We start from the raw sequence: 27584 nt of genomic DNA on the forward strand, positions 1-27584 counted from the left end.
GCTCCCGGCGGCCTCTGGCTGGTTGGGCTCCACGTGACGCCGTGGGCACCCGCGGCCAGCCCCGCTCGGGGACAGAGGTCGCTGCCAGCCGTGGGGCCCCGGAGGTGCCGGGGCAGGGGAGGACACGGGCGCCGCGGGGGCCGGGCACGGGGACAGGGACGGGGACAAGGTGGTGGTGGTGGCGTCTGTGGGGACAGCAGCCAGCCCCCCGTGGGGGTCCCGAGGCCGTGGGGACGAGGGGATGCGCGAGCCTCTCCCCGGGAGGTGGGGAAGGGTTTTTTTTTTGTTTTTTGGAGGGGTTGTGGGGACGGGGAGGGGGGGGGGGATGGTTGCGCTCGTGGCACCGCGGTGCTCGTGGGGACCCGGCTGAGACCCCACACGCTCGTGACACGTGTGCCTGCCGGGACGGGAGGTGGCTGCCGCGTGTCCCCGTGTGCCAGTTGGGGACACGCGGGGGCCGCTGGCCCCCTGCCCGGAGCACAGCCCGTGCCAGGCTGGCCCCGCTATGTAGGGCAGGAAGAAAGGGCCCCGTGGCTCGCCGCATCCCAAAAACACAGCCTGGGGGGGGGGGGGTGAACGTCCCCAACAGAGACAGCTCGGGGCAGACAAGGGCCTTGTGCACGTTTATTTCTTATAGATAGATATATTATTCATCTTTCTTTTTTCTTTTTTTTTTTTCTTTTTTTCCTTTTTTTTTTTTTTGTAAAAGAGCTAGAAATCGATAGAAAAAAAAACAGTCGGGGAAAGGGGCAGCCGGCTCCTGGCCAGCGGGCTTGGTGGGGGGGGGGGGGGGACACAGCACCCCCCTTCCCAGCGAGGGGTCCCCCCCGGGCACCTCCTCGCCCCCCTCACCCCACTGCTGTCCCCCCAGCCCAGAGGGGGGGCTGAATAAGGCCACGGCGAGGGGCCGAGCACGCAGCCCCGGCTGCGGGGAGCTCGGGGCTCACCCCTCCTCTCCTCGCCCCCCCGGCTCGCCAGGGGCTCGGGGCGCTGATGTGGGGGGGTTATGGGGTCCCCCCCTTTATCGCCGTGCCCCCCAGGAGGGGCCGGGAGCTGCGGGAAGCCCGGCGGGGCCGGGTGTGGGGTGGCAGCTTAGGACCTGGCCTCGTTGGGGTTGTACTCCGTCTCTCCGGCTGAGACCTGCGAGATGCGGCGCGTGGAGCGCCACAGCCGCCGGTGGAACTGGCCCGGACGCACCTAGGGGAGAGGGGGGTGAGCACCTGCCCCATGACCCGTCCCTTTCCATGTCCCCGTCCCCGTCCCCTTCCATTTTCCCACCCCTATTATCCTCATGCACAGCTGCGTGCTCACGCCCTTTCTCAATTTCCATCCCCAGTCCCGTCTCCGTCCCGTTCCAATTCCCATCCTTATCCTTTCTCCATCCACATCCTCTTCCATATTCCCATCCCCATCTCCAATCCCTTCCTTATCCCTACCCACAACCCCTATCTGAATCCCCATTCCCATCCAAACCCCATCTCCTTCCGTATGTGAATCCCCATCCCATCCTGTCCTGCTCCATGTCATTCATCCCGGCTGTCCCACCCTACCCCATCCCATCCCATTCCATCCCAACCCAACCTTCTCATCCCACCCCAATCCATCTATCCCAACCAAATCCAAATCATCCCATCTCAACTCCACCCAACCCACCTATCCCATCCCATTCCATCCCAATCCAACCCAGCCCAACCCAACTCAACCCACCCATCCCATCCAAACCATCCCATCCCATCCCAACTCAACCCAACCCACCTATTTCATCCCATTCCACCCCAATCCAACCCAGCCCAACCCACCCTTCCCATCCCAATCCAAGCCATCCCATCCCAACTCAACCCAATCCTCCCATCCCATCCCATTCCATCCCAATCCAACACACCCCAACCCAACAAAATCCACCCATCCCATCCCAATCCAAGCCATCCCATCCCAACCCAACCCACCCATCCCATTCCATCCCAATCCAACACACCCCAACCCAACTCAATCCATCCACCCCAACCTAATCCCATCCCAACCCACCCCAACCCACCCATCCATCCCATCCAAATCCAAGCCACCCCATCCTATCCCATCCCAACTCAACCCACCCATCCCATCCCATCCATCCCATCCCATCCCATCCCATCCCAATCCAACACACCCCAACCCACTTTAGCCTACCCATCCCATCCTAATCCATCCCATCCCATCCCATCCGTCCCATCCCATCCCAATCCAACACACCCCAACCCAATTTAGCCCACCCATCCCATCCTAATCCATCCCATCCCATGCCATCCGTCCCATCCCATCCCAATCCAACACACCCCAACCCAATTTAGCCCACCCATCCCATCCTAATCCATCCCATCCCATGCCATCCGTCCCATCCCATCCCAATCCAACACACCCCAACCCAGTTTAGCCCTCCCATCCCATCCCATCCCATCCCATCCCATCCCATCCCATCCCATCCCATCCCATCCCATCCCATCCCATCCCAGCAGGACACGGGGACACAGCGACGTGACCTCCCCCCGTCTCGCACTGCCACCCCCAGCCCCACAGCCAGGAGGGGCCGTGCTTACCTCGGCGGGCTGCCCGGCCCCCACCACGATCAGCTTGCCGTCCTCCAGCCCCACCAGGATGTGGCTCTTCTCCTTGGTCACCGACACGCTGTGCACGGGCACCCGCATGGGCACCGGGGGCATCGCCGCCCGGAGGCTGCAAAAGGGGGGAGAAGATTTGGGGGATGGCACCCCACGAGCATCCCGAGGGGGTGCTGGTGGCACCAGCGGGGTGCCAACCCTCACCTTTGGAGGTCACGGATCTCCAGCCCGCACTGCATGGTCCCCAGCACCACGAATTCCTCCGTCACACACATGGCTGTCACCTCCTGGTCCAGAGGGACGGAGGCGAGGTGCTTCCCGTTGACCGAGTAGAGGTGCAGGGCGAATTTGTCCTGTGGGAGGGAGTAGGGGGAAGGATGATGGATCAAAAGGACCTGGGGAAAAGGGGGAGGCGCAGCCCGGCTTTGTCACCTCACCTTGAGGGAGGCGCGCTCGCCCACGGCCGTCTGGGTGACAATTTGCCCCTCGGGCCCCACGGCCAGGTGGGTGACGGCGGCGGGCAGCGAGCTCTCCGCGGGCGGCCGCAGGGATTTCATGAAGAGGCCCCGGCGGATGGTGTGGATGATGATGGTGCCGTCCTAAAGAGGAAGAGGATGAGGGTGGAGCGATGGCCGGTGCCGTTTTCCCTGGGATGAGGCTCGCCACCCATCCACGGCTCACCTTGGAGCCCGACACGGCCATGTCCAGCTCGGTGCTGATGGCCACGCACGTCACCTCGTCGTCGTGGCCGTACAGGACCTGGACGGGCTTGGGGGCCAAGCCACTGGAGAATCCGCCCTGGTAGAAGGGACACGGGGACGTCAGGGACCTCGTTGTGCCACCGTAAGGCCCCAGAAATCAGCACCTTCACCCCGAGAGCCGGCACACGGCGCAGCCACGTACCTGCTGCAGGACCTGCCACACCATGCAGGTGGTGTCCCGGGAGCCAGAAATGAGGTAGATGCCACACAGGTCGAGCGCCAGGCAGGTGACAACATCTGTGACACCCCAAGAGACACCGTGAGCCGCCGGGCCCTGTCCCCGTGTGTGTCTTGGCAGCCCAACCCCAGCAGGTGGCACCAAGAGGGATGCTTTGGGGCGCGGAGCTGCTGCTAGCCCCATCCTGGCCCTGGTGGAGCCTGGACGAGCCCTGAGGGTTTCGGAGATGTCCCCTGCGTGATCCCAGGTCCCCTTGGCACCCCGAAGGAGGGTGACACCGTACCTATGTGCCGGGTGATGTGCCCAACGACCTTCCCTTTGCCCAGGGAGGTGACACGCAGGCTGTTGTCCCAGTGTCCCCCGCTGAAGAGCAGCTTTCCATCGGGGGACACGGCCAGCGTGCGGGAGCACAGGTCCGCGCCGGGGGCGAAGGGGCCCTGCAGAAAACGCTGGGTCCTGGGGGGGAAGGACAACACGGGATGGAGGCAGGGACACGCTCCTGGCACCGCAGGGACCGGGAGAGCTCGCGCGGCCCCGAGGGACCCGGGGACGGGGACTCACTTGGCGTTGGAGACGGTGGGGTCTTTGGTGAAGCTGAAGTAGTTGGAGATGTTCTTGTCGTAGGGCAGCCAGTTGTGGGTCCCCAGCAGGCCGTTGGCACTCACGGTGACCTGGGCAGAGGGAGGTGACATTGGTGACGTGCCTGGAGGACCCCCAACACTGTCACCCTCCCGGTGAGGAGCACCCGTGCCTCAGTTTCCCCGTGCTCACCAGGACGTCGGGGGATCCCTGAGTGATGAAGGAGTGCGCCTGGTTTTTGGGGACCACGGCTTGCACCAAGGCCACGCCGTCGCTGATGCCCTGCAGGGAAGACACAGCTGGTGGGTGCCCCGCTCGCCGCCGGCACCCCCAGCACCCCGTGTCCCTGTCCCCACCTCCACGAAGAAGGATTTGAGCTGGTCCAGGTTCTCGAAGACGTTGGGCGGGCGGGTGTCCAGGCGGGCCAGCCTGCGGGCTGCGCTCTCGGCCGATAGCCGGGCGGGATGGGGCTCCTGGAGGAAGGGAGAGGGTGAGACCGATGAGAATGGGGGCAGAACCCCTTGAAACGAAGCTGGGGGGCTTGGATTTTTGGGGGGACTGAGCCACCTTGAGCAGCTGGCAGGGCGTCTGCCCGAAGTTGCTGATGATGCCCTCCAAAGCCTTCCTCTGCGTCTCGTCGGCGATGGCGTCCAGGTCCACGGCGCCTGGGGATGGGAACGGGGGGGATTTTTAATGAGGCCCCACCCGTTGGGTGCCCCCCACCCCCTGTCCCCGCAGCTCACCCTCGTAGGTGCAGTAGTAGAAGACGTTGAGGGCCTCCACGGCGGCCGGGCCTCGCTGCTTGTACCCGAAAATGAGGTCGATCCACTCGTGGAGGTGTGCCGAGACGTACTCCGACTCCTGCAGGGGCACAGGGTGTCACAGGGGGGCTGGGGACGCCCGCTGCCCCCCCAAAAAGGAACTTTCCCCAGTGGGAAAGGAGATGGGGGCTGCACCATCTCACCAGGGCTTTGCGGTGCTGGTAGATGAAGTCCTCACGGGAGCGTGCCCACCGCGGCAGCACCACGTCGTTCACCTTCTCGTTGGACATCTGCAGGCAGCCCAAGTCGAAGCCTGGGGACAACAGGGAGGGGACAGCGGGTCAGGAAACCAGTTGTCCTGTCCCCATTCCCATCCCCGTTCCCCCCTGGTACCGTTCTGGTTCTCCAGGAACTCAGGGAAGTAGAAGAACTCGGGGATGAGCTCCTTGACGTCCACGGGGTTTTCCATGCGGGCCTGCCACGCCGCGGGCACCGAGTGGAACTGCCGGTCCGAGCAGTCGAACCTGGGGGCAACGGGGGGGACACCGTGGGACCCCGGCGGTGGTGGCGGTGGCTCTGTGTCCCCCCTTCCACCCCCCACCCTCCCCGGGGTGCTCACCGTCCGCTCTGCAGCTGGATGTGCAGCGTGGTGAAGGGCTCGGTGCGGATCAGGTAGTGCATGACGCCCGCCGCGTTGGAGTAGTGCGTGCCGTAGTGAAACTTGTCCACGGTGCCCGTGGGGTCCTCAAAGCTCTCGTATCTGGTGTTGGGGGGGAAGCAGCAGGGTCAGGGAAGGTGCCCCAGTCCCTACACCCCCCACAGTCCCTGTTTTTTTTTTTTTTTGGGGGCACTCACTTCTCCTTCACGTCCCGCGCGTGCCTCTCGTTGGCCACCCCGATGGGCTTGGAGAGATCCCGAAATACGGCCGGGTCGGTGAGGTCGAGGGTCTCCGAGACGTAATCCCGCAGGATCCAGGGGAACTGGGGGGGTCAGGATGGGGGTGGGTGAGGCTTTTGGGGGGAGACCTGGGGCCACCGGGCAGCCCGGGGTTGGGGGGACACGGGGCGCTCACCACCGGGTACTGCGAGAGGTCGTTGTAGGTGCGCCCCGCGATCGTGTTCAGCTGCATGAGGTACTCAAAGTTGGAGATCTCCCGCAGAACCCATTTCTGGAGCAAAAAGGGGGTGGCCGAGATGATTTTGGGGGCAGACGGTGGAGCAAACCCCACAGCTGGCCCCGCAGGGGGTGCGTGGACACCGCCCTTTGCACGGGCACCCTCAGGGGGGGACATGGGGAAGGGGGACACGGGTACCTGGGTGAGCCCTGAGGCTTTCAGCAGCTCCTGGGGCGAGCGGCTGCCGAAGTAGATCTGGCTGGGGGGCCTCAGGCCCAGGATGCAGGAGTAGACCTTATTCCTCACCTGCAGGGATGGAGGCGAGAGCCCTGCTGATGCTCGAGGTCCCCACGTGGACCCGACACGGTCCTGTGACTCCAGGGGGGCCCCGTCTGGAGCTTGGGGGGCTCGGGGGTAGAAAAGGGTGGCACCACCTTCTTCTTGAAGTTGAGGAAGTAGTTGGCCTGGTCGATGAAGAAGAGCTCGAGCGCGGAGCGGCGCAGGTTGTAGCGGCGCAGGTGGACCTCACGCAGGTGGGACAAGGGGCGCTTGAAGTCGTAGCCGATCCCTGCCGGGGGAGCACAGAGCCCAGGGGGGTTCAGCGAGCACCCAGAATGGGGGAGAGGCAGGGGATGAAGGGCAGGGATTGGGGATGGAACCAGGGAGAGCACCCCAAAAGGTCGGCCTCACGGGAGGTGGGCTTTGGGGTGGGACAGGGGATGGACGGGGGCATCTTCACCCCGCTGCGCCGCAGGGACCCCCTTGAGGAGCTCCAGGCTGTCTGGGAGCAGGGGTTGGGCAGAGATTGTCCCCCCTCCCCGTGCTCTCCGGGGCACGTGCCCTTTTACCTCCCTCCGTCTCCTCCTTCTCGCTGCTGCCGTCGTAGAAGTAGACGTGCTGGGTCGTCACCTCCAGGCGGCCGGGGACGACGGCCACCGTGGTGATGAGCTCGCAGTCCTCCGAGACCACCAGCTTCTCCCGCTGGTTCTGCTCCTTGGGCTCGGCCCTGGGGGGGCACAGGGAAAGGGTGAGGACACCCCCAAAGGGTGAGGACACCCCCAAGTGAGGAACTTTGGGTCACGGATGGGGATGGGGACACTCACTGCGTGTCCAGGACGGGGAGGTCCTCCTCGGCCAGCTGGTCGTCCTCCAGCTCGCTCACCTTGGCCTCCTTGGCCATGGCGAGCGGGAGGGATTCGGCGGGGTTGTGGAGGTTATCAGCTCCTGGAACGAGGGGGGAGGTCAGCAGGCAGCCCCCCTGGGGACACGAGGACCCCTGGGTGCCCACCAGCCTCACCCAGGTTGTCCCGCAGAGCGCTGGCCTCCAAGTGCTGGTCAAAATTCAGGTTGGGCACCAGCTTCAGCCTCATCCTCGAGTAGGTCTCGGCGCTTGAGAGCTTCCAGCGAACCTCTGGCGGGTTCCTGGGGGGCAGGTGAGGGTGAGAGACCCCCAGATCCACACCCATACCCCAAACTGGAGCTGAGGTGGGGGTGTGGGTGCTCACTGGTCAGCCCAGGCGGAGCGAGGCGAGGTGAGGAGGCGGCAGAGGGAGCGCCACTGCTTCAGCACGGTGCTCTGGTGGTTGTTGGCTTGCTTCAGCACGTTGGCGTGCCGGGCGTTTTCGGCCTTGGCACGTTTTGCCGCCGGCTCCAGAACCAGATCCTGGTGGAAAGGGGAGGTGACGGTGAGGGCTGGGGCTTGGGGACGGCCCTGGGGTGAGGAACGCGTCCATGGGGTGATGTCTGCGGTGTGAGAACATCCCCAGGGTGACATCCCTGGGATGAGGAGCATGTCCTTAGGATGACATCCCCAAGGTGAGGAGCACATCCCTGGGGTGAGGAGCATGTCCCTAGGGGGACATCCTTGGGGTCAGGAGCACGTCCCTGGGGTGACACCCCTGGGGTGAGGAGCATGGCCCTGGGACAAGGAGAACGTCCCCAGGGAGATGTCCCCGGGGCGAGGAGGAGGCAGTACCTGGAACATCTTCCTGCTGTCCGCCTTGTCCCGCTCCCGCCGCAGGGAGCTGCTCATCATGGCATCGTAGCAGGCGTTCCAGAAGTTGGACATGTGGTCGTGGCTCCTGGCGAACGTGTCCATCTCAAACTGGGCCATGGTGGGCTGCACCTGCAGGGATGGAAGAGAGGAGACGTCTGTAGGGTGCTCAGCAGGGCACCAGCACCCTGGCATGGGTTTGGGATGTCCCAGCCTGGTGGCACTCCAACACCAGAGCCACCTCTAAACCCGGGAAGAGGGTCCCAAACAGGGTTCCCCGCGCCACCCACGTGCTTCTCGATGAAGCTCCTCCACTCGGGGGTGGTGCAGAAGAGCTGGAAGTCCTCGTAGAAGGTGGGGCTGCCGTTGGTGGGGGGCAGCGAGGGCAGGAAGAGCTGCAGCTGCAGGGTCTCGTAGCACTGGTCCATCAGCGTGCGCACGATGGGCACCAGCCAGGAGAAGGTCTCCGATTTGGCGTCCAGCGAGCGCCGCAGCGGGGTCTCCAGCTTGCCCAAAAGGTAGCAAGCCTCGTCCTTTTTTGGGGCCGAGGCGGTCTGCAGCAGGCTGTGCAGCTTCACGTAGGCCAGCGAGTGCAGCTTGGTGGGGAGAGGGGACGCACGGGGGCGTGAGGTGAAGCCTCCTGCCCGGCCCTAAAAAGGTTGGGGTCATCCCCCTAGAGCCCCAGGGGACCCACCTGGGGGTCCTGCAGCATGATGTAGCCCACCAGGACGCGCAGCCCCGTCTGGGCCATCTCCTTCAGGTCGGAGGTGCCGTTGGCCAGGTGGTACCAGACGCCCAGCTTGTCCAGGAGGCCGCTCACCCCCTCGTAGATCTGGGGTTGGGGGGCACAGTGAGACCCCCGTCTGCAGCCCCAAAGATGGAGCCGGGTCCCCATCTCCCAGCCACCGCTCGACACCAGTTTGGGTTATGGGGAGGGGAAGGAATTAGGGGCAGGGGAAAGGTTTTAGGGTTGGGGTTTATGGGGATGGTGTAGGGTTAGGGTTAAAGGTTAGGATTGGGGTTGGGGTTGAGTCTTATAACAAGGATGTAGGGTTAAGGTTTAGGATTATTTTTTAGGAGGTCTGGTTAGATTTATAGGTTATAAATTAGGGTTTAGATTCAGGTTAAGGGCTTGGGTTTATGGCATGGGTGTAGGGTTAAGGTTAAAGGTCAGGATTAGGTTCAGGGTTAAGATTAGGATTAGGGTTAGGGTTGAGTCTTATAACAAGAATGTAGGATTAAGGTTTAGGATTAGGGTTTAGGAGGTCTGGTTACATTTATAGGTTATAAATTAGGGTTTAGATAGGGTTAAGGGCTTGGGTTTATGGCAAGGGCGTAGGTTTAAGGTTAAAGGTCAGGATTAGGAGTTAGGGCTAGGGTTTACAGCAAGGATGTAGGGTTAGGGTTGAGGTTCAGGGTTAGGTTTATATAAATCAGGGATAAAGATCTTAATGTATAGGATTATGGTATAGGGTTTGGGTTTAGGATAAGGGTGTAGGGTTAAGGGTTAGGGACTAGGGACAGACAGGCTATAGGATTAGGGCTCATAGCAAGAGTGTAAAGTTAAGGTTTAGGGTTAGGTTTACAATTGAGGTTTAGAGGTCATGAGCCAGGGTGAGGTTTTAGGATTAGGGTTTGGGTTAGTTCCTAGAGTTAGGTTTATGGGCTACAGATTTAGGGCTAACATCAGGGTTAGCTGTTAGCAATAGGGTTGAGGATTAGGGTTAGGTTTACAGCAAAGGTGTACTATTAGGATTGGGGTTAAGGCTTAGGGTTGGGGTTAAGGCTTAGGGTTAGTGTTGGGGTTTATGGCAAGAGCGTAGGGCTGGTGCTAAGTTTTAGGGTTAGGCTTAGAGGTTAGGGTTAAATTTACAGGTGACTGGGTTAGGTTTTAGGATTAGGGCTTGGGTTAGTTTCTAGGGTTAGATTTACAGGCTGTGGGTGTAAGGGCAGGGTTTGGGGGCAAGGCTAACCGCAGGCTTGGGGGGCAGCACAAGGGTTTAGAGTCCTCCTTGGGGTCAGGACCTTGCCCGTGGCCGCTCACCTTCTCGCTCCACAGGGCCTGGTTGTTGTGTCCCTCGGAGAACAAGAAATCCTGCAGCAGCCGCAGCAGCTTGAGAGCATTTTGGGTGAGGCCGGGCAGGGCGGCCGGCCCCGACTCCTTCAGATCCGTCAGCGCCGACTCCAGCATCATCTCCAGCAGGCTGCGGGACAGCGGGGAGCTCTGTAGGGTCCCCACCACCCCGTAGCCCCCACCCTGACCCTCCGTAAACCCCCACAAACCTGCGCTTGATCTCGTCGGGGGGCCTCACCAGCTCGCAGGCCGTGCCCAGCTTGGTGAGGACGGAGAAAACCTGCCCACGCTCCCTCCACGCCGCGTCGTCCCAGCCTTCCACCCCGCGCCACGTCACCGAGAAGACGATGTTGGTCAGGAGGTTGCACAGCTCCTCCTCGGGCGTTTGCTGCCGGAAAGGTGGAAAAAATGTTTAGGAAACCCAGCTGGAATTTCCCCAAAAGGAGGCGGGCGGCACGGCTCGGCGCTCACCTGGGGGTTGCTGGTGTTGGAGACGTTGTCGCTGGGCAGGGCGTCCTGGTAGCTGCTCTCATCCAGGACGTTGGAGAGGCTGGAGCTCTTGCGGGTGCGCATCCCCGGGAAGGGTTTGAAGCTTTCCAGGGGTGAGGGGGTGCCGGGGCCGCTGGCGGGCGTCTGCGCGCCGCTCTCGGCCGTGGCGATGGAGCTGGTGCTGGCCAGGTCAAGCCCCAGGTCGAAGGGCGAGGTGGAGAAGGGCGAGAGCGGGTGGTAGACGCCGTCAAAGGGGACGTCGCCGGGGTTGGAGGACGAGCGGCTGGCGCGGTCGGAGGAGTCGAAGGACTTGAAGTTGTAGGAGTGGAAGGACTTGGCGCGGCCGCTCGGCGAGGTGGAGTGGTCGGAGAAGCCCTCGGAGAGCTCCTGGTCCGAGGCCTCGTAGCCCAGAGGTAGGAAGACGTCCAGCTCCTGCAGCTCGGTGGGCGGGGGGCTCGTGCAGCCCACCGCCTCCTTCCCTCCCGTCTCGGTGCCTCCGTCCCTGCCGGGGGGCTCGGAGAGGCGCAGGAGCTCCAGGCAGCCCCCGCTGCTCGAGTGGCTCAGGCTGTGCTGGCGGGACTCGTAGGATTCCTTGACGTAGAGCTTGGTGAGCGTGTCCTGCCAGCCCGCCAGCCTCGCCAGCTGCTTCACCATGTCCTGCTGCGCGTAGATCAAGTGGAAGAGCTGTGGGATAAGATGGGGAGACACCCAGCGGGGTCACCTCAGCTCCAGGAAACCTCTCAGGGGGCTTGGAGCCCCCCAAAGGGCAGGAGCAGGGCGGTCAGGCTGGCTGGCAGTGGTTCTGAGCAACCCCAGGTCCCATCGTGGGGTGTTTTCGCTGTCCCCATGTCCCTGTGATCCCACGGGGAAGCTCAGCCCCGTGGTGACCCCATGGTGGCACCCCCTGCACCTCGCTCTGCTCACCTTGCGGCAGATATCGAGCCGGACGGTCAGCTCAGCCCGGTGGGACAGGTACACCACGGCCACCAGGTCCTTATAATTGGGAGGATCTGCAGGCAAGGAGAGAGTTTTGGTCCCCCAAAAGCCACCAAAGCTCCCCAGATCTACCTCCAGCCAGCCCCACTGAGCTGAGACAGGGCGGGAAGCCACCAGGATGGCCCTGTGGCGTGCCACCAGGACGGGACAAAAAGGGGACACGGTACCTGCCCCGAGGACCTGCTCCGAGAGGCAGCGGAAGAGCAGCATGGAGCCGGGGACGTCGCTGAGGCAGGCGATGAGCCCCTGGTAGCCGATGTCCTTCAGCTTCAGGCGGTTCTTGCAGCGCTCGGGGACCTTCTCGTACTTCAGCATCTTGTAGAGGATCTGGCGAGGCACAGAGGGGTGGCGGTGGCCCCGTGGAGAAGCCCCCACCCTCGGGGGATGACAACGGGGACCCCCTTCTCACCTTGAAGACCCTTTCCCGCACTTCATCCGAGAACTTCTTCTGCACCAGCAGCGAGAAGAGGACCTCCACGTGGCCCGGCTCGAAGAGGAAGGCGAAGAGCTGCTCCTGGGCGGGCGAGCCCTTCAGCAGGCTGTGGATCACCTCCAGCGCCCCGCAGACCTGCAGGCAAAGGGTGCAAACTGTCCTCCACGCACCCCACCGGGATCTCAGGGGCTTCTCCCCACCTGCTCGCTGAGCTACTCCCAAGAACGAGGCCAGCCCTACGTGTTTGGGGACCCTTTTTGGGGCGGCGTGGTGGGATCTGGGCGGCCAGGCGCCGTACCTGCTGCTCGTCCTGCGCCGCGGCCACGTAGTTGAGCAAGCTCTGCATCTCCTCCCCGGAGAAGCTCCGGCAGAAGAAGTCCTTCACCAGGCTGAAGAGGGAGGTCTGCACCGTCTTGATGTCGTCCGTCGTCGTGGACTTCTCCCTGGAGGCCCTGGGGAAGAGACACACGGGGATGTTCCCTCTGGGGATGTGGACAGCTGCCCTTTTGCCCCTCGTCACCAGCACAATCCCAAATCCCACCACGGAGCCTGACGAGCTCCAGGACAGCGTGAGCATCCCCGCGGGCACCCCAGGAAACACCCAGCCCACGGGTTTGGGTCTCTGCAGGGTGTGAGCATCCCGTTGCAGAAACCCATGGGGTCAGGCAAGAGAAGAGCATCAGCTTGTTGCAAGAACCACGACGCCCCCAGCTACTGCTGGTGTGGATTTTGGGGCTAATCAGTGGCAGATCTGGGTATGTTAAAGACCATGCAAAGCTTGGGGATGGGGCATGGGGAGCAGAAGGTCCTGTGCACACCATAATGCTCCATCAGATTTTCCCCATGACGTGCTTGCAGAGGGGATACTACCGAAAATAAAAGGTGTCCACCCCAAATAATAGGCGTCCACCCCAAACTGCACCTTCCAGGGCTCGAGCCCACCACAATACCAGTGCCTGGGGGCCGGGCATCCCGTCTACAAGCAGCAGCTCACCCGTAGTAGGTCCGGATGGAGTCGAGGACGTACTGCACCCCGTACTTCTTGCGGATGCGCTGCTTGTGGTCCTTGACGACGTTGGCCAGGTACTGGATGTGACCTGCGTGGAGAGGGGGTGAGTGGCCACCACCGGGCCCCGGGGAGCCCCGCGGGTGCCCTTCCTGCCCCCACCTAGGCGGACGGCGAAGTCACTGTTGCTCCAGATGCGGAAATCGAAGAGGAGGTGCTGGTAGAGGAGGTGCAGCAGGAGCCCGCTGCCCTCGGAGGCCACTTGCTCCATCAGGATCTGCGAGGCCATCAGCGTGCTCATGTCCAGCAGCGGGCCGGAGACCTGCCCGGGGTGATAAGGTGATAAGGAGGGGGGGGTTTGTGGTTTGGGCAGCGATTTTGGGATGGAGCCCGGTGGTTGTGGCAGCTCCCTACCTTCTGCAGGAGTGCCCCGATGATGGCCGGCCCGTGGCACTGCACCAGGCTCTCCTGGTTCACCGGGTGGTGCTGGATGAAGTTTTTCACCAGCAGCAGGAAGGCGGCCACGCTGTTCCTCTCCAGCCTGCTCTCTGCAAGGCATGGGTAGAGCTGGGAGCCACCAGCTCGCTCCCACCAGGGTCCTTCCCCCTTCTGCAGCCTGGTGACCCCACCACAAAATAGGCCCTTCACCTATTTCCCCCAAACTTAACCGAGCAGAAAGCTCAGGTTGCTCTGAGAAACCTCATTTTTCTGCCCGAAAATTAGCAGCTGGGTATCGGGAGGAATCTCATGTCACCAAGGCTTCTGCATGAACCCACGTCAGGTTCGTGCAGGACACCAGGGACCGCATGCAAAAGCAAAACCGGAGCCAGGCAGGCTCGAGCCACCCTCACCTTCCCAGAACCGCTCATTTATGACTAATTAGGTCGTAACAACCTCAAAAGACGTCAACGAGGGCGATGGTTTTTCCACTGCCCCATAAATCCTGGTGCCCCGGGCAAGGTTTTGCCCGTGGTAGACACCCAGCCCACGTGGCAGCGGGGTTACCTACGGCACTGTTCCTGCTTCACCCCACTCGGGGACCTCACCTGAGGACCTGCCCAGGGGGATCAGCATGCCCTGGGCGTTCCTGGAGGACGTCAGCTCTGGCCCCACCAGGTCGTTGGTCTCCTGCTCGTCCTCGGCTTCCTCCTTCTTGCTCACCACTTGCTCGAGCAGGGGCAGCAGGACGCCCATCCCGCCCACGCAGTTGACCACGTCCTGCCGGGGGGGGGAGGCGAGAGATTTTTTGGGTGTCCCCCGGGGGCTGCGTGGTGATGGGGGTGTAGAGGAGGAGGTCGCACGTCCATCTGGGGCCGGGGACCCCAGGGATCATTCTGCCAGCTCACCCAAGCTGGGGAACACCCCAAAAGGTGCCCCAAAAGCACCTCTTCCCCTGCAGCAACCACCCATGGTGCCCAGCCTGGACACTGAGAACCTCCAGGGCTGACCCTGGTGGCCCAGGGGCCATCACCCTTGGTGGACCCATGGGTCCTTGACAGATCCCATACCACATATTCCCCTGATTCCCCCCCAAAGGGTCCAGGGGAACCACCAGGGCCATCCAGCACCCCCTGCCCCACATCCACGGTGGGGCCTGGCTGCCTCCAAGCTATGGGGTGGGTGAATCAGGCCGAGCCACCCTACACCCAGCATACCTTGACGTCCCAGTTGACCACCTTGTGCCCCGTCAGCCTCCCGTCCAGGCCGTGACTGGGAGAGAGGTCCAGGCAGATGTTGTTCCTGCAGGCCTGGAAGAGAGCACAGCACCCCGTGAGGACTCGGGGACACTTGGGTCCCCACCATCACCCCAAAAACGTCACTGGGGGAAGATGAGGTGGGTTGGACCCCGAGGACCACGAGGGGAAGGTCCTGGGGAAGACAGGCACAACGGGAGCCCTCACCTGTGGGGTGTAGTAGAGCAGGAGCTTGCTGCTGAGCTCCACCAGGTCGCCCTCCAGCGTAAACGGGGACGCCACATTTGGACCTGGGGGAGGAAAAAGGGCTGAGCGGCGAAGGGCTGGAGACGTGGACCCCCCCAGCACCCCCGTGGATGTCCCCCTGCCCCCACGTACCCGAGCAGAAGAGCGCCTTGACCTGGGTTTGCTGCAGCGCCTCGCAGAAGATGGCCACGGAGCCCAGGTGGCCCTCGAGGGACGTGGGGGTGCCCCACTCGGTGTCCTGGCTGCCGGCCGCCGTGGTGGCCACCACCCCTTCGGTGGGGGGCTGCAGAGGGGTCCAGGCGTGGGGTCCCAGGGCAGCGGGGAAGGATTGTGAGCGAGAGAGAGCAGGGTGTGGGGGGAAGGCCAGCTCCGGCCCGTGGGACGGTGGCGGGTGGCTGCTGCCGATGGCCGTGGTGGTGGTGCGGTGCCCCGCCGAGCCGATGCAGCAGGAGGTGAAGGACTGCAGGGGACAGGGAGCGGTGTTTAGTCCCCAAGGTGCCACCCAGAGCGGGGTGAGGTGCCGGGGAGGGGTCCCTGACCTCGTGCAGGGAGGGGAAGCGGAGCTGCGCCGTCTTCCGCAGGTGCCCGTCCGCGTAGATGCTGACCACGTTCTGGCCGAAGGGCCGGCGGCCGGCGACGTGGACGATGTCGACGCAGTGCTGAGGGGTTGAGAAGAGGGCATCAGCCCGTCCCTGTCCCCACCACGGGGATGGAGACAAGGACGGGGACGTCGCTCACCCAGGCTGAGTCGTTGAAGGCCACCTCTGGCAGTGCCACCGTCATGTAGTCCTTCTTGGTGCAGACGGCCACCACCAGCATGCCGTCGGCGGTGAAGAAAGCCTCGAAGCCCGTCCCGCTGGCCGTGAAGAAGCTGCAGAAAGGGAGGACAGCACGGTGGGGATGGCTGCACCTCACCCTCCTCACCCTCCTTTTGTCCCCACCAGCCTCACCTGTAGAGCTGCCTCCTCTTCGGCCTCGCCGGCGGGCCGGGCTCCTCCTCGCTGAGGCAGATCCAAGCGTGGAAGGCGAAGGCGCCGCCGGGCCATTTTTGGACAGCGGGCACCATGATCCCAGCCATGCCGGGGGTCAGGTCGAAATATTGCAAAGCTCGAGGGGGTCCCTCAGCCCGTGCCATCCCCGAGAGCGCCCGCAGCACCGGCGCCGTGTAGGGATGCGCCCCCCGGCCCCGCTCGCGCCGCAGCAGCCGCAGCAGCTGCCGCAGCTCGCCGGGCCGAATGGAGAGGCCGCCCAGCTCCCGCAGCAGCTCCAGCAGATTTTCGGAGCAGGAGGGAGGCAGGGCTGGCTCGGCAGCTAGGGCGGCCAGCAGGCTGCCCACCATGCCCGCCTTGACGCAGGTGAGGCGGCCGGGCAGCGAGGCTTCGCAGAGGCGGCGCAGGCGCTCGGCAAGGAAGAGCTGGAGCTCGCGGCAGGACAGCGAGGGGAGCCAGGCCAGCAGCAGGAGCAGAGGCTGCTCGTTGCGGATGGGGAGCGCCGGGAAGGAGCTGTGGTCGCCTTCCACCGCCTGTTGAAATATAGGAGATGGTTGGTGAGGGCACGGGGAGAGGGATGGATGCTCCTCCCGACTGGCCTGGGTATGCAGTGGTGAGCCCTGTGCGCCGAGCGTCTTGGAGACTCCCGTGGACCAAGTGGTTTGGGAGACCCTCAGGAAGGAAGGGTCTTGGGGGACCCTCGTAAACCAAGGGCCTTGGGAGATCCTCATAAACCAAGTCCCTTGGGAGACCCTTGTGATCCAAGCCCCTTGGGAGACCCCCATAAACCAAGTCCCTTGGGAGACTCTTGGGAAACCTCTCTTGGGAGACCCTTGTAAACCAAGAGCCTTGGGAGACCCTCGTGAATGAGGGGCCTTGGGGGACCCTTGTGATCCAAACTCCTTGGGAGACCCTCGTGAATGAAGGGTCTTGGGAGACACTCGTGATCCAAGCCCCTTGGGAGACCCTCATAAATGAAGGGTCTTGGGAAACCCTTGTGAACCATGTCCCTTGGGGAACCCTCAAGAATTAAGGGTCTTGGGGGACCCTCGTAAACCAAGGGCATTGGAAGACCCTCGTGAATGAAGGATCTTGGAAGCCCCTTGTGATCCAACCCCCTTGGGAGACCCTCTTGCACCAAGTGTTTTGGGAGACCCCCCACCAGACAAAAACTCTTGGAGACCTGCACGAACCAAGCCTCTGAGAGACCCCCACGCACCAAAACCCTTGGGAGACCCCCGTGCACCGAGCATTTTGGGGGAACCCTCCCAAGACCCCTCCCCAAAAGCTCAAATCTCCCCAAAGCTGAGCGCCACTCAAAGCTCGAGGCAGTGAGGCCACCTCGGGATGGGGACCACGGGGACCCAGCAGGGACTTGGGGGTGAAAGAAGGGGCTGCAGCAGGCAAAGACCAACCCCACTGTTCCCCTGTGGGATGCCAGCACTCAAAAAGGAGCCACGGGAGCACTCACCATGTTGAGGAGCTCCTGGAGCAGGCGCTGGGTGGGCTGGCCCTGGCTCCTCAGCACCTCGTAGAGGTGGGCATAGCCGATGCGTTCCTTGAACACCTCCTGCAAGCACCCGGGCACGTCGGGCTCTGCAGCGGCCCCCGGGACGAGCTGCTTTGTCCCAAAACACCTCGCAGCTTGAAAAAAGAAACCCCAACCCCAGCTGCGCCGGGTGCCGTCCACCCTCCTCACCCACCTTGGCCGAGGGCGAGTTGCTCATGATGGCCGTGAGCACCCCGATAGCGTGGACCGCGATGGCATCAGAGCCGACGTCAAAGACCTGCAGGACAGGGGGGTGGGTGGGCTGTGGGCATCTCCCCCGACCCCACTGGGCTGCTATGCTGTGGGGCAGCCCCACAGAATACCTGCTGGAGCCCACTGCCCGTCGGCGGCTGCACGGGGAGCTTGTCCTGGGCTTCACCCGCCTCCTGCGTGCTGTTGAGGTAGAGCTGGGGCGAGGAAGGAAAGGCCAGGTTGGGGTGTAGGGGGAGAAAAAATAGGGTCATGCACCATCCCTGCCCCGGTTTGGGGTGAGGGCGAGGTGGGGAAGGTGTTGGGGTGGCTCCTGGAGCGTGGCCTGGCGTTTCGAGCCGTTTCGAGCCATTTTGAGCCGGGGAGGATGAGGATGGAGGTGAGGATGCAAAACCCCAAAAAAAACCCCAAAGCAGTGCAGCTACCTTGCTGTTCTGCAGCAGGCGGATGATGTGCTCGAAGCAGTTGTTGCTGAGGAAGACGGCTTGCAGGACCGGCCGGTCGTCGCAGCTCAGCATGGCCGGGATGGCATCTACACCGCGTTCACCGGGACAACAAAAACCCCTCTCAGCACCCTCCGCGACCCCAAACCCGCCTCCCCACCGCCCGAAACCCTCCCGTTTTTACCCAACATCTGCACCCGCAGGGCGATGAGGCCTCCGGCCGGCGCCGCCGAGGCCGGGTTGGCGTTGAGCACCTTGAAGTAGCCGTCCAGCAGCGAGCGTAGGGGCACGGGGCCGGGGCTGCTGGCGTGCAGCGCGTGCACCGCCGCCACCACGCCGCGCAGCGTCAGCTCCAGCAGCCCCGGGCACGGCGCCGGCCCCGTGCCCGCTCGCCTCAGCACCCCCAGCAGCACCTCCAGCGCTGCCGGCGTGATGGCTTGCAGAGCGTTGGGCTGTCGGGAGCAAAGAGATTTTTATTTTATTCCTGTTTTTGTTTTTTTTTTTTTTTTTTCCCCCTCCCCGCCACCAAGGTAAAACCCCGCGTCTAAGCCAGCCCCGGCGATGCGTGCAGCGCTCCAGGTCTCTACGTGATGCTTTCCTGCCCGGTGCTGGCAAATTAATTGAAAAAAAAAAAAAAAAAGCACGTTTTGGAACTGTTAATCAAGTCCTGCTATTTCTGAGCTCTGAGTTTATTACAGCCCACGTGTGCTCGGCACTGAGTTATCCACCCAAGGTGCTCTTATCTGCCCCGGAGCCGAGCGGCCAGGACTGCTCTTTATCTTCGCCCTCACTTTGTTTTTTTTTTTTTTAGGGTGAATTGAGGGCGTCACCCAGGCTGCGATTTCTAACCGTGACCCTGAAAGGCTTTTGGAAGTCAAGCTGTTTAATTCCAGTTCAATTCCAGCCCAGCATCTTGCTTGGAACAGATCAGGCTTGGGGCTGGGTTTTGGTTTCCCTCTCCCCAGCCCGTGCTGATGTACCCAGCCCCACCGGGGGGGCAGCGAGGGTTTGGCAGAGCCGTGGGGACCCCCGTGTCCCTCCTGTCCCCGTCCCCACCCCAAAAATACCTTGGACCCGGAGAGGATGGCCCCGAAGAGGTGGATGACCCGGAGCTGGAGCTCGTCGGGGAGCTGCCTGCCGGGCTGGAAGCTCTCTGCAACGACAAGGGGCGACGGGGGCGCTTGGGGCAGGTGGCAAAAAAATGGCAAGAATTCCCTTTTCCACCCATCCCACCCCAAAACACACTCCGGAATCCGTGGCACTGGACCCTGTTGGGGGAAATGGGGCACAAACACCTCGGATTTTGGCAGCTTTGGCTGCGGGGGGGAGTTTTTTGTTCTAAAACCCCGGGGTTTTGTGCTAAAATCGAGCTCGGCGGGGATTCACAGCCGGCACGGGTAACAGCTTGCCGGGAGTTTTAGGTGCTTTCTGCAACCCCTTTGCCCGGGGGGGGGCTCCCCTTCACGGCTCATTTATGGGGTTTTTAGGGTTTCCCAGCCAGGCTGTATTTTTGTCAGCCCCGTGCACCACGGTGGCCAAAATTTGGGTTAAAAGGACGCCGATCGCTTGGCTTTGGTGCCCTGAAGTCATCAGTTTCGCCCCAAAAATCCCATTTGCTTTGTTTCTCGGGGCTTTCGAAATAAGGTGAATGCGCTGAGTGTGTGGAAAAGGAGGATTTTGCCCCAAAAAGGAGGGGGGGGGGCGCATCCTACAAGAACTGCCAGGCGGCGGACTGGTGGAGCGCACCTGCGTTCGCAGGGTTTCCCTTTCCAGTCAAGTCTAGGCGATTGAAATCAAAAGAAATTAAATTTTAGCCTCGAAAGCTCAGGTTTTGGGGCTGTGGGGGGCTCCGAAAGCGACACCCGCCCCCCGGAAAGCCACCTTGAGTTAATCCCCGTGAAATCCCTTTAAGTCCAGTGTACTCTGGGGGGGGTGTAAAAAAAAATAAAGTGCCCAGAAAAAAAAAAAACAGCTTCAGGTGGTGCCGATAGCACGGATAAAAAGATTTGGCCCCGGGACCCCCCCAAAAAAAAGGGGGGGCGCAGATTTACCTTGGAAGAAGGCATCGAACTCGGGGGGCAAAGCGGCGGGGGCGAACTTGTACTTGCTCTTCTCCTGCGAGCTGACGACTTCCCTGGAAGGAGAGGAGTGAGGGGGGGAGATGTGAAGGGTGCAAATATTTTTTTTTTTTGGGGGGGGGACGTTGTTTTTTCACCCCCCCCGGGGGGCTCACCCGCTCAGCTGCCGCCGCCAGGTCTGGTAGGGGTCGAAGAGGCACTCGCAGAGGTGCAGGGCGTAGAGCATCACGCTCTCCAGCTGCGCCCCCTCCTCCTGCCCGCTTCTCAGCTGCGTGTGGGGGGGTGTGCAGAGCACGGTTAATCCCAAATAATTAATAATTAATAATTAACAACCCCCCCACACACGCCCAGAGCCCCCCCAGCCCGCCTTCTCCCTGCTCCATCCCACCCGTGCGCCACGAAGGCGCAAAGCGGTCCCTCTCCTTTCCCCCATCCCTCTCCTTTTTCCCCAAAAAAAAGATAAAATTTGGGTCCTACAGGTGCTCAGCGCCCCCCCCAGGACCCTAAAACCCCTTTGGGGTGGGGGTGTCACGGTCACAGTGCCCACCTTGCTCGCACAGCCCCGCAGCAGCGCCAGCACCTCGGGGATGAAGCCGGGCGTTTTGTCTGCCTGGACGTTCTCCAAATTCCTGCAAGGTGGAAAACGCCGTGGGGGGGGGGACAACACACCCGGGGGGGGAAAATATACCCGGGGGGGGGGTTATAACACAGCCGGGGGGGAGATAATGGGCTGGGGGGGTGGGATAAGGCGCCACGTCCTCGGCTGACCCCGTGTCCTCCCGCACCACCCAGCCCCATTGTTTGGGATCTGGCCCCCCTCCAGCACTAAATATACCCGTGGTGAGGGGGGGGGACCGTGCATTTTTTTTGGGGGGGGCACTATGAATTTGGGGAGGGCACTATGAATTTGGGGGGGGCACGATGCATTTTTTGGGGGGGCACGAAGCATTTTGGGGTGCGGGATGAGGTTTTTGGGGAGACGGTGTGATGGACTTCGGGGGGGGGCAATGAAATTCTTGGGGGGGGGCACAATTAAATTCTTTGGGGGGGCACAATGCACTTTTGGGGGGCACAGTGCACTTTTGGGGGGTGCAATGTGATGCACTTGTGTGGGGACACGATGCGCTTGAGGGGGATGCACTTTTGGGGCGCAATCCACGCTTTGGGAAGGGGGTAAAGATGCCCTGGGGGGGGCAAAATAAATATATTTTTTTTTTGGGGGGGGCAAATATTTGTCTGGGGGAGGAACGAGCACCCAGGGAGCCACCACGGAGCTGTGGGACCCCTCCTCTCCCCCAACCCTGGGGGTCTATCCACTTGGGGAGGGGTCTGTCCTTTTGGGGTGGGGTCTGTCCGTCCAGGGGGGGGTCTGTCCTTTTGGGGGGGGGTCTGTTCATCCAAGGGGGGGGTCACCCACCTGCAGATGATGATGAAGAACTTGAGCAGCAGCAGGGCTTGCCCGAGGCGGGGGCCCTGCCCCACGCACTGCGCCAGCCGCTGGCTCAGCACCTGCAGCACCTCCCGCGGCAGCACCGGGATCTCCGACGCCGAATCCTCCGGCCTGGGGGGGGGAAAGGAGACAAAAAAAAATTTAGGATGGGGCAGAAAGGGACCTCCCCCACCCAAAAAATAAATAAAACACCCCCCCCACCAGCCTCCCGTGGGGCCGGATGGCTGCAAACCACCGAGCGAGGCAGCGGATGAGCCGCCTCCGGCGCTGCAAAAACCCCAAAACCCAGCCCCAGGGCTGGGGGGGGGGATTTTTTTTTTAAGGGGGGGTTATTTTTTTAAGGAAGATATAATTTTTTGGGGGGGCTGGGATGATTATTCTTTTTTTTGCGGGGTATTTTTGGGGGCAAGGGGTATTCAAGGGGTATTTTTAGGGGCGTGGGTTATTTTTTTAGGGTGGGTTATTTATTTGGGGTGGGTTATTTTTGGGGGGAGGGGTTATTTTTTGGGGGGGGAGGTGTTATTTTTTTTTGTAAGGGGTTATATTTTTATGGGTGTGGGTTATTTCTTTGGGAGGCGAGTTATTTTTTGGGGGGGGTGGCTATTTTTTTGGGAAAAGGGTATTTTTTGGGGGAGAGTTGTATTTTTTGGGGGGTATGTTTTTTTGGGGGGGTATGTTTTTTTTTGGGGGGGTGTATATTTTTGGGGGTGTGTACATTTTTTGGGGGTGATGTATATTTTTGGGGGCAGTGTATTTTTATAGGTGGATATTTTTTCTTGGAATAGGTTATTTTTTTTGGGGGGAATGGGTTATTTTTCTGGGGGATGGGTTATTTTTTTAGGGGGGTGGGTTATTTATTTGGGAAGGGGGTATTCTTTTTGGGGGGAGGCTAACTTTTTGGAGTGGGTTATTTTGTGGGGGGGGGGATTATTTTGTTTCAGAGTGGGTTATTTTTTGTTTTGCAGTGGGTTATTTTGTTTTGGCGTGGGTTATTTCGTTTTGGTGTGGGTTATTTTTTTTTGGCGTGGGTTATTTCGTTTTGGTATGGGTTATTTTTTTGGGGGGGGGGATAATTTTGTTTTGGAGTGGGTTATTTTTTTTTGGCGTGGGTTATTTCGTTTTGGCGTGGGTTATTTCGTTTTGGTATGGGTTATTTCATTTTGGTGTGGGTTATTTCGTTTTGGTGTGGGTTATTTTTTGTTGGAGTGGGTTTTTTTTTTGGGGGGGGTGAGGTGGTGACCCCCTCACCTGCGGGGCTCCAGCGAGGGCACGGCGATGACCTTCTCGAAGTTCATGACGAAGGCCTCCAGCCACTGCTGCAGGTACGCCAGGTCCTTCTGCCGGGGGGGGCGGCCGTCAGGTCACGAATTTATTTTTATTTTTTACTTTTTTTCCATTATTTTTGCCCTGGGGGCACCCCTGAAGTCCCAGGCTGGCTGCTGGCCAATCAGATCCCGCAGAGATCCCCCCCGCCAGAGCCACCGGCCAATCAGTGTGGTCTGAATCCAGTGCCTTGCAGACTGGCCAATCAGCACGCAGAGAGGCCGTGCCCCCCAGGAACAGCTGGCCAATCAGCTTGGCAGGGAGCCACACACCCCTGGGGGTCACCAGCCAATGAGCAACCAGAGCAGAACAACCTGTAGAGGTGCTGACCAATCAGGACAAAGAACAGAACAACCTGTAGAGGCACCGACCAATCAGCACACAGAGCACAACAACCTGTAGAGGCGCCGACCAATCAGCACACAGAGCACAACAACCTGTAGAGGAACCGACCAATCAGCACACAGAGCACAACAACCTGTAGAGGCGCCAACCAATCAGCACACAGAGCACCTGTCCCCCACAGCACCTACCAGCCAATCAGCACCAGGCGCAGCTGCTCTAAGATGACCCCTGCCCAATCACCGCTCAGAACTGACCCAACCCCTCCACCTGCCAGCCAATCAGCACGCGGAGCACCTGGTTCTCCAGGCGGGCGCCAGCCAATCAGCGGGCAGAACGCCGGCCCCGCCCCCGGGGTTGTGCAAGGGGTGAGTCACCCAGCCCCCACCCCACGGAGCACCCTTGGGTGCCCGGGAACCCTATGGGGCACCCTAGGGTGCCCCTGACCCCCTGCACCCCATAGAGCACCCTTGGGTGCCCCATGCCCCTGTGCACCCCATGGAGCACCCTTGGGTGCCTGGGCACCCTATGGGGCACCCCAGGGTGCCCCTGAACCCCTGCACCCCACAGAGCACCCTTGGGTGCCCCATGCCCCCCTGCACCCCACAGAGCACCCTTGGGTGCCTGGGGACCCTATGGGACACCCCAGGGTGCCCACGTCTCCCTGAGCCCCATGGAGCACCCTTGGGTGCTGTGCACCCCATGGAGCACCCTAGGGTGACCCTTGTCCCCATGCAGCACCCTGGGCCACCCATGTCCCCAGGCACCCCATGGAGCACTCTTGGGTGCCTGTGCACCCCATGGGTCTCCATGGCCCCATGCACCCCATGCAGCACCCTGGGGTGCCCCATGACCCCGTGCAGCACCCTTGGGTGCTCCACGTCCCTTGTGCACCCTACAGAGCACCCTTAGGTGCCCATGTCCCTGTGGACCCCGTGCAGCACCCCTGGGGGTCCGTACACCCCATGCAGCACCCTGGGGTGCCCCAATGTCCCTGCTGTGTCACCCCAGGGTGCCCCATGCCCCTGCGCACCCCATAGAGCACCCTGGGGTTTCGGCAGACCCCACAGAGCACCCTTAGGTGCCCATGCCCCCGTGCAGCACCCTGGGGTGCCTACAACCCCCACGGAGCACCCTAGGGTGCCCCACGTCCCCGAACACCCTGCGCAGCACCCCGGGGTGCCTACAACCCCCTAAGGGTGCCCCACTTCCCCTGCACCGCCTCGAGCCGTCCCCCCACGCAGCACCCTTGGGTGCCTTCCCCCCCCGGACCACCCCACGACCCCCCCACCACCCCACGCAGCACCCTTGGGTGCCCACCTCCCCGCGCGGCACCCACCACCACCACCTCCCTCCCCTCGACCCCAAACCTCCTCGTCCCCCCTTTTCCTCTTCGCTCACCCCGCGGGTGCCACCCTTGGGTGTCCCCCACCCCCTCCAGCACCCTTGGGACCCCCACCCCCAGCACCCCGTTACCTCCGGGGGGGCCCCGCGAGCCTCCATGGCCCCCGGTGCCGCCGCGGGAAGGGGCGGTGGCGAGGCCGGGGAGCGGAAACGCGCGTGGGGACACCGGTGACGGTGACACCGCGCTCCCCTCCTCGCTCCTATTTTCTTGTTTTTTTTCTCTTTTTTTTTTTAATATTTTTTTTTCCTGTCCCCCCCCCCTTTTTTTGTTTTTTTTTTTTGCTCCGTTCTTGTGTAAAACGAGTCAGGAAATGCCAAGTCACCCGCGGCCCCAACGACATTTCCTCCTGTCACCGCCGCTGTCACCGCCGCTGTCACCGCGCCGCGCGCCCCGCGGGGGGCCACCGGGGTCTCCGCGCCCCCGCCCCGTGCCACCGACCCCATAAGGACATCGGCACCGTCCCCAGTGTCCCCACCCCAATGTCACCACCCCGATGTCCCCACCCCGATGTCCCCACCCCGATGTCACCACCCCGATGTCCCCACCCCGGTGTCACCTGTGCCACCGCCGCCACCTCTCCGTGCGCCCCCCCGAAGTTGTATGGGGCCCCGCTGGCACCTCGACTCCTCGTCCGCCCCTTTTTGTCCCCAAAAAGCCACCCCCCGCTGGGGTCACCGCGTCCCCCGTGGGTGTACACCCCACTGGGGTGGCGTGTGGCCCTATAGGAGCGTGTGGCCGATGGCCCCATACGAGTGCCCACCTGCACAGCGTGACACGTCCCCACAGCGGTGTGCGCGCCCTGGTGGCACGGCCCCTGCCCCTATAAGCACTTGTCCCTATAACCCTGTCCCTATAACCCCTGTCCCTATAAGCACCTGCCCCTATGGCCCCGGTCCCTATAACTCTGTCCCTATAAGCACCTGTCCCTATAACCCCTGTCCCTATAACCCCTGTCCTATAAGCCCCTGCCCCTATAACTCTGCCCCTATAAGCCCTGCCCCTATTACCCGTGCCCCTATAGCTCCTGTCCCTATAACCCCTGTCCTTATAAGCACCTGTCCCTATAGCCCCCGTCCCTATAAGCACCTGCCCCTATAAGCTCCCGTCCCTATAAGCACCTGTCCCTATAGCCCCCGTCCCTATAAGCACCTGTCCCTATAGCCCCTGCCCCTATAAGCACCCGTCCCTATAAGCCCCTGCCCCTATAATCCCTATCCCTATAACCCCCTGCCCCTATAGCCCCCGTCCCTATAGCCCCCGTCCCTATAACCCCTACCCCTATAAGCCCCTGCCCCTATAACCCCCTGTCCCTATAAGCCCCTGCCCCTATAAGCCCCCGTCCCTATAACCCCTACCCCTATAAGCCCCTGTCCCTATAACCCCCTACACCCCCCGGCACCACAGATATCCCCATACAGGACGCCCCCCACACCCCACACACCTCCCCCTGCCCGCCCCCCCAGCGCATCCCAGTCCCCAAACTGGGAGCACCCCAGTGACCGGTATCCCGGCACCACCTCCTCCCCGACTCCAGATTCCTCTTTTTTTTCCCCCAAAATACGCTTGGGGGGGGGGGGGGGAACCCCAAACCAGGAAGGGGTCCGGAGCAGATTCCCCCACCCCAAAGCCCCAAAGTATGGGACCGACCCCACAAGTTGTGGGACCCCCCCCAAGATATGGGACCCCCCTCAAGATTAGGGACCCCCCCACAAGATGTGAGACCCCCCCCCCCAAAATATGGGACCCCCCACAAGATATGGGATCCCCCCCACAAGATATAGGACTCCCCCCAAATTTATGGGATCCCCCCTCATTTTATGGGACCCCCCCCAAATTTCCCCCCTATAAGGGACATGGCTCCAATGTCACCGCACCTGCTGCTGGAGGGGGGGGGGGGGACACAAAAAAATAGGGTTGGGGGGCACAGCTGGGGATGAAAGGGGGGCTGGTGGCTGGGGGGGGGCTTTTTAGGGTGTCCCAAACCCCCCCGGGCATTTAGGGGAGGGTCGCGGAGCCCCCAAATTTGGGGGGAGAGGAGGGCGGGGGGGGGGGGAGGGCACCGAAGCCTTAAATTTAAAAGGATTTTGGGGTGGGAAGCCCTAAACTATGAGAGGGGGGGGATTTAGGGAGGAGGGGGAATGGGAAGGGGGGGTCAAAAAACCCCAAAAATTTAGGGGTGGGAAGCAAGGGGGGGGGCAAGGAAACCTTAAATTTTGAGGGGGGGGGCGTGGGTTTGGGGGTTGTAAAGGGGGAAGGGGAGGGATGGGGGTGAAAAGGGGTGGAGGGGGGTTTAGGGGGGTGTGTGGGGGTCCCTAAATTTTAATTTTTGGGGTTTTTTTTTGGGGTGGGGGGGTCCGGGCTCACCTTGGCGAAGTAAAGCATCCAGAGCTCGTAGAGGCGCTCCCGGGAAGCCATGCCGAGCCGGGCCGAGCCGGGCTCAGCGCCCCGGGGGGGCCATAGCCCTGAGGGATGAAAGGGAGGGGGGGGGTTGGGGGTGAATTTTAGGGAAAAAAAAGGGGAAAAAGGGGGAGGAATTAGGGTCCGGGGGGGGGGCCACGGTGCTGCCCCCGGCACGGCTCGGCACGGCTCGGCTCGGCTGCCAGCTCCGCCCCGCTGCCGGGCCCTCCCCCAGGTGCGTGCTTTAAAAAAAAAAGGGGGGGGACACACACACGGGGAGGTGCCCCCCACCCCAAAAAATGCATAAAAATAAAAATTTTGGGGGCAGGTTTTTGTATAACCCCCCCCCCCCTTTCCTCCTCCTCAGCCTTCCCCGGTGCCCTCACGCAGCCCCTTATGGGGGGTGTAGGGGTGAAGGAGGGGGGGGGGGGGTGTGGGGAATGAAGGTGAGGCGTGACATCAACGGGATGCCCCCCACCC

General features: G+C 61.9%; 1 protein-coding gene across 1 annotated transcript; it reads right to left on the bottom strand.

Annotated features, from left to right (window-relative positions):
• Nucleotides 1-604: 604 nt before the first annotated feature.
• NBEAL2 (neurobeachin like 2) lies at nt 605-27220 on the bottom strand. The gene is made up of 55 exons (XM_084508294.1): nt 27072-27220; nt 22886-22974; nt 21605-21748; nt 20735-20816; nt 20343-20455; nt 20161-20243; nt 19177-19262; nt 18294-18561; nt 18092-18198; nt 17780-17863; nt 17611-17694; nt 17379-17477; nt 15869-16440; nt 15657-15789; nt 15458-15577; nt 15051-15378; nt 14880-14962; nt 14634-14726; nt 14025-14196; nt 13393-13526; nt 13141-13300; nt 12967-13069; nt 12271-12424; nt 11949-12107; nt 11707-11866; nt 11468-11553; nt 10526-11227; nt 10264-10442; nt 10025-10184; nt 8675-8812; nt 8271-8576; nt 7963-8112; nt 7493-7650; nt 7285-7409; nt 7091-7211; nt 6836-6993; nt 6422-6555; nt 6186-6293; nt 5946-6041; nt 5729-5853; nt 5493-5633; nt 5267-5397; nt 5077-5186; nt 4856-4973; nt 4680-4777; nt 4469-4585; nt 4305-4394; nt 4095-4204; nt 3817-3989; nt 3498-3592; nt 3276-3392; nt 3032-3193; nt 2799-2947; nt 2574-2709; nt 605-1197 (listed from the first exon to the last, which is right to left on the bottom strand). Exons 1-55 carry the CDS (start codon nt 27120-27122, stop codon nt 1093-1095), a joined length of 8259 nt encoding a protein of 2752 aa, XP_084364420.1. The 5' UTR covers nt 27123-27220; the 3' UTR covers nt 605-1092.
• Between the last annotated feature and the right edge of the window lie 364 nt (nt 27221-27584).

This window comes from Aythya ferina (assembly GCF_964211825.1).
Source record: "Aythya ferina genome assembly, chromosome: 2".
Classification (NCBI taxonomy): Eukaryota; Metazoa; Chordata; class Aves; order Anseriformes; family Anatidae; genus Aythya; species Aythya ferina.

What these genes read in the sequence shown, in the direction of transcription:
- NBEAL2 (XM_084508294.1), bottom strand. Translation starts at nt 27,122, where the DNA reads ATGGCTTCCCGGGAGCGCCTCTACGAGCTCTGGATGCTTTACTTCGCC. An exon ending in TGCGGGGCTGTGCGAGCAAG is followed by an intron (nt 20,456 to 20,734) that starts GTGGGCACTGTG and finishes CCCCACACGCAG; the next exon opens with CTGAGAAGCGGGCAGGAGGA. An exon ending in TGACTTCGCCGTCCGCCTAG is followed by an intron (nt 13,070 to 13,140) that starts GTGGGGGCAGGA and finishes CTCTCCACGCAG; the next exon opens with GTCACATCCAGTACCTGGCC.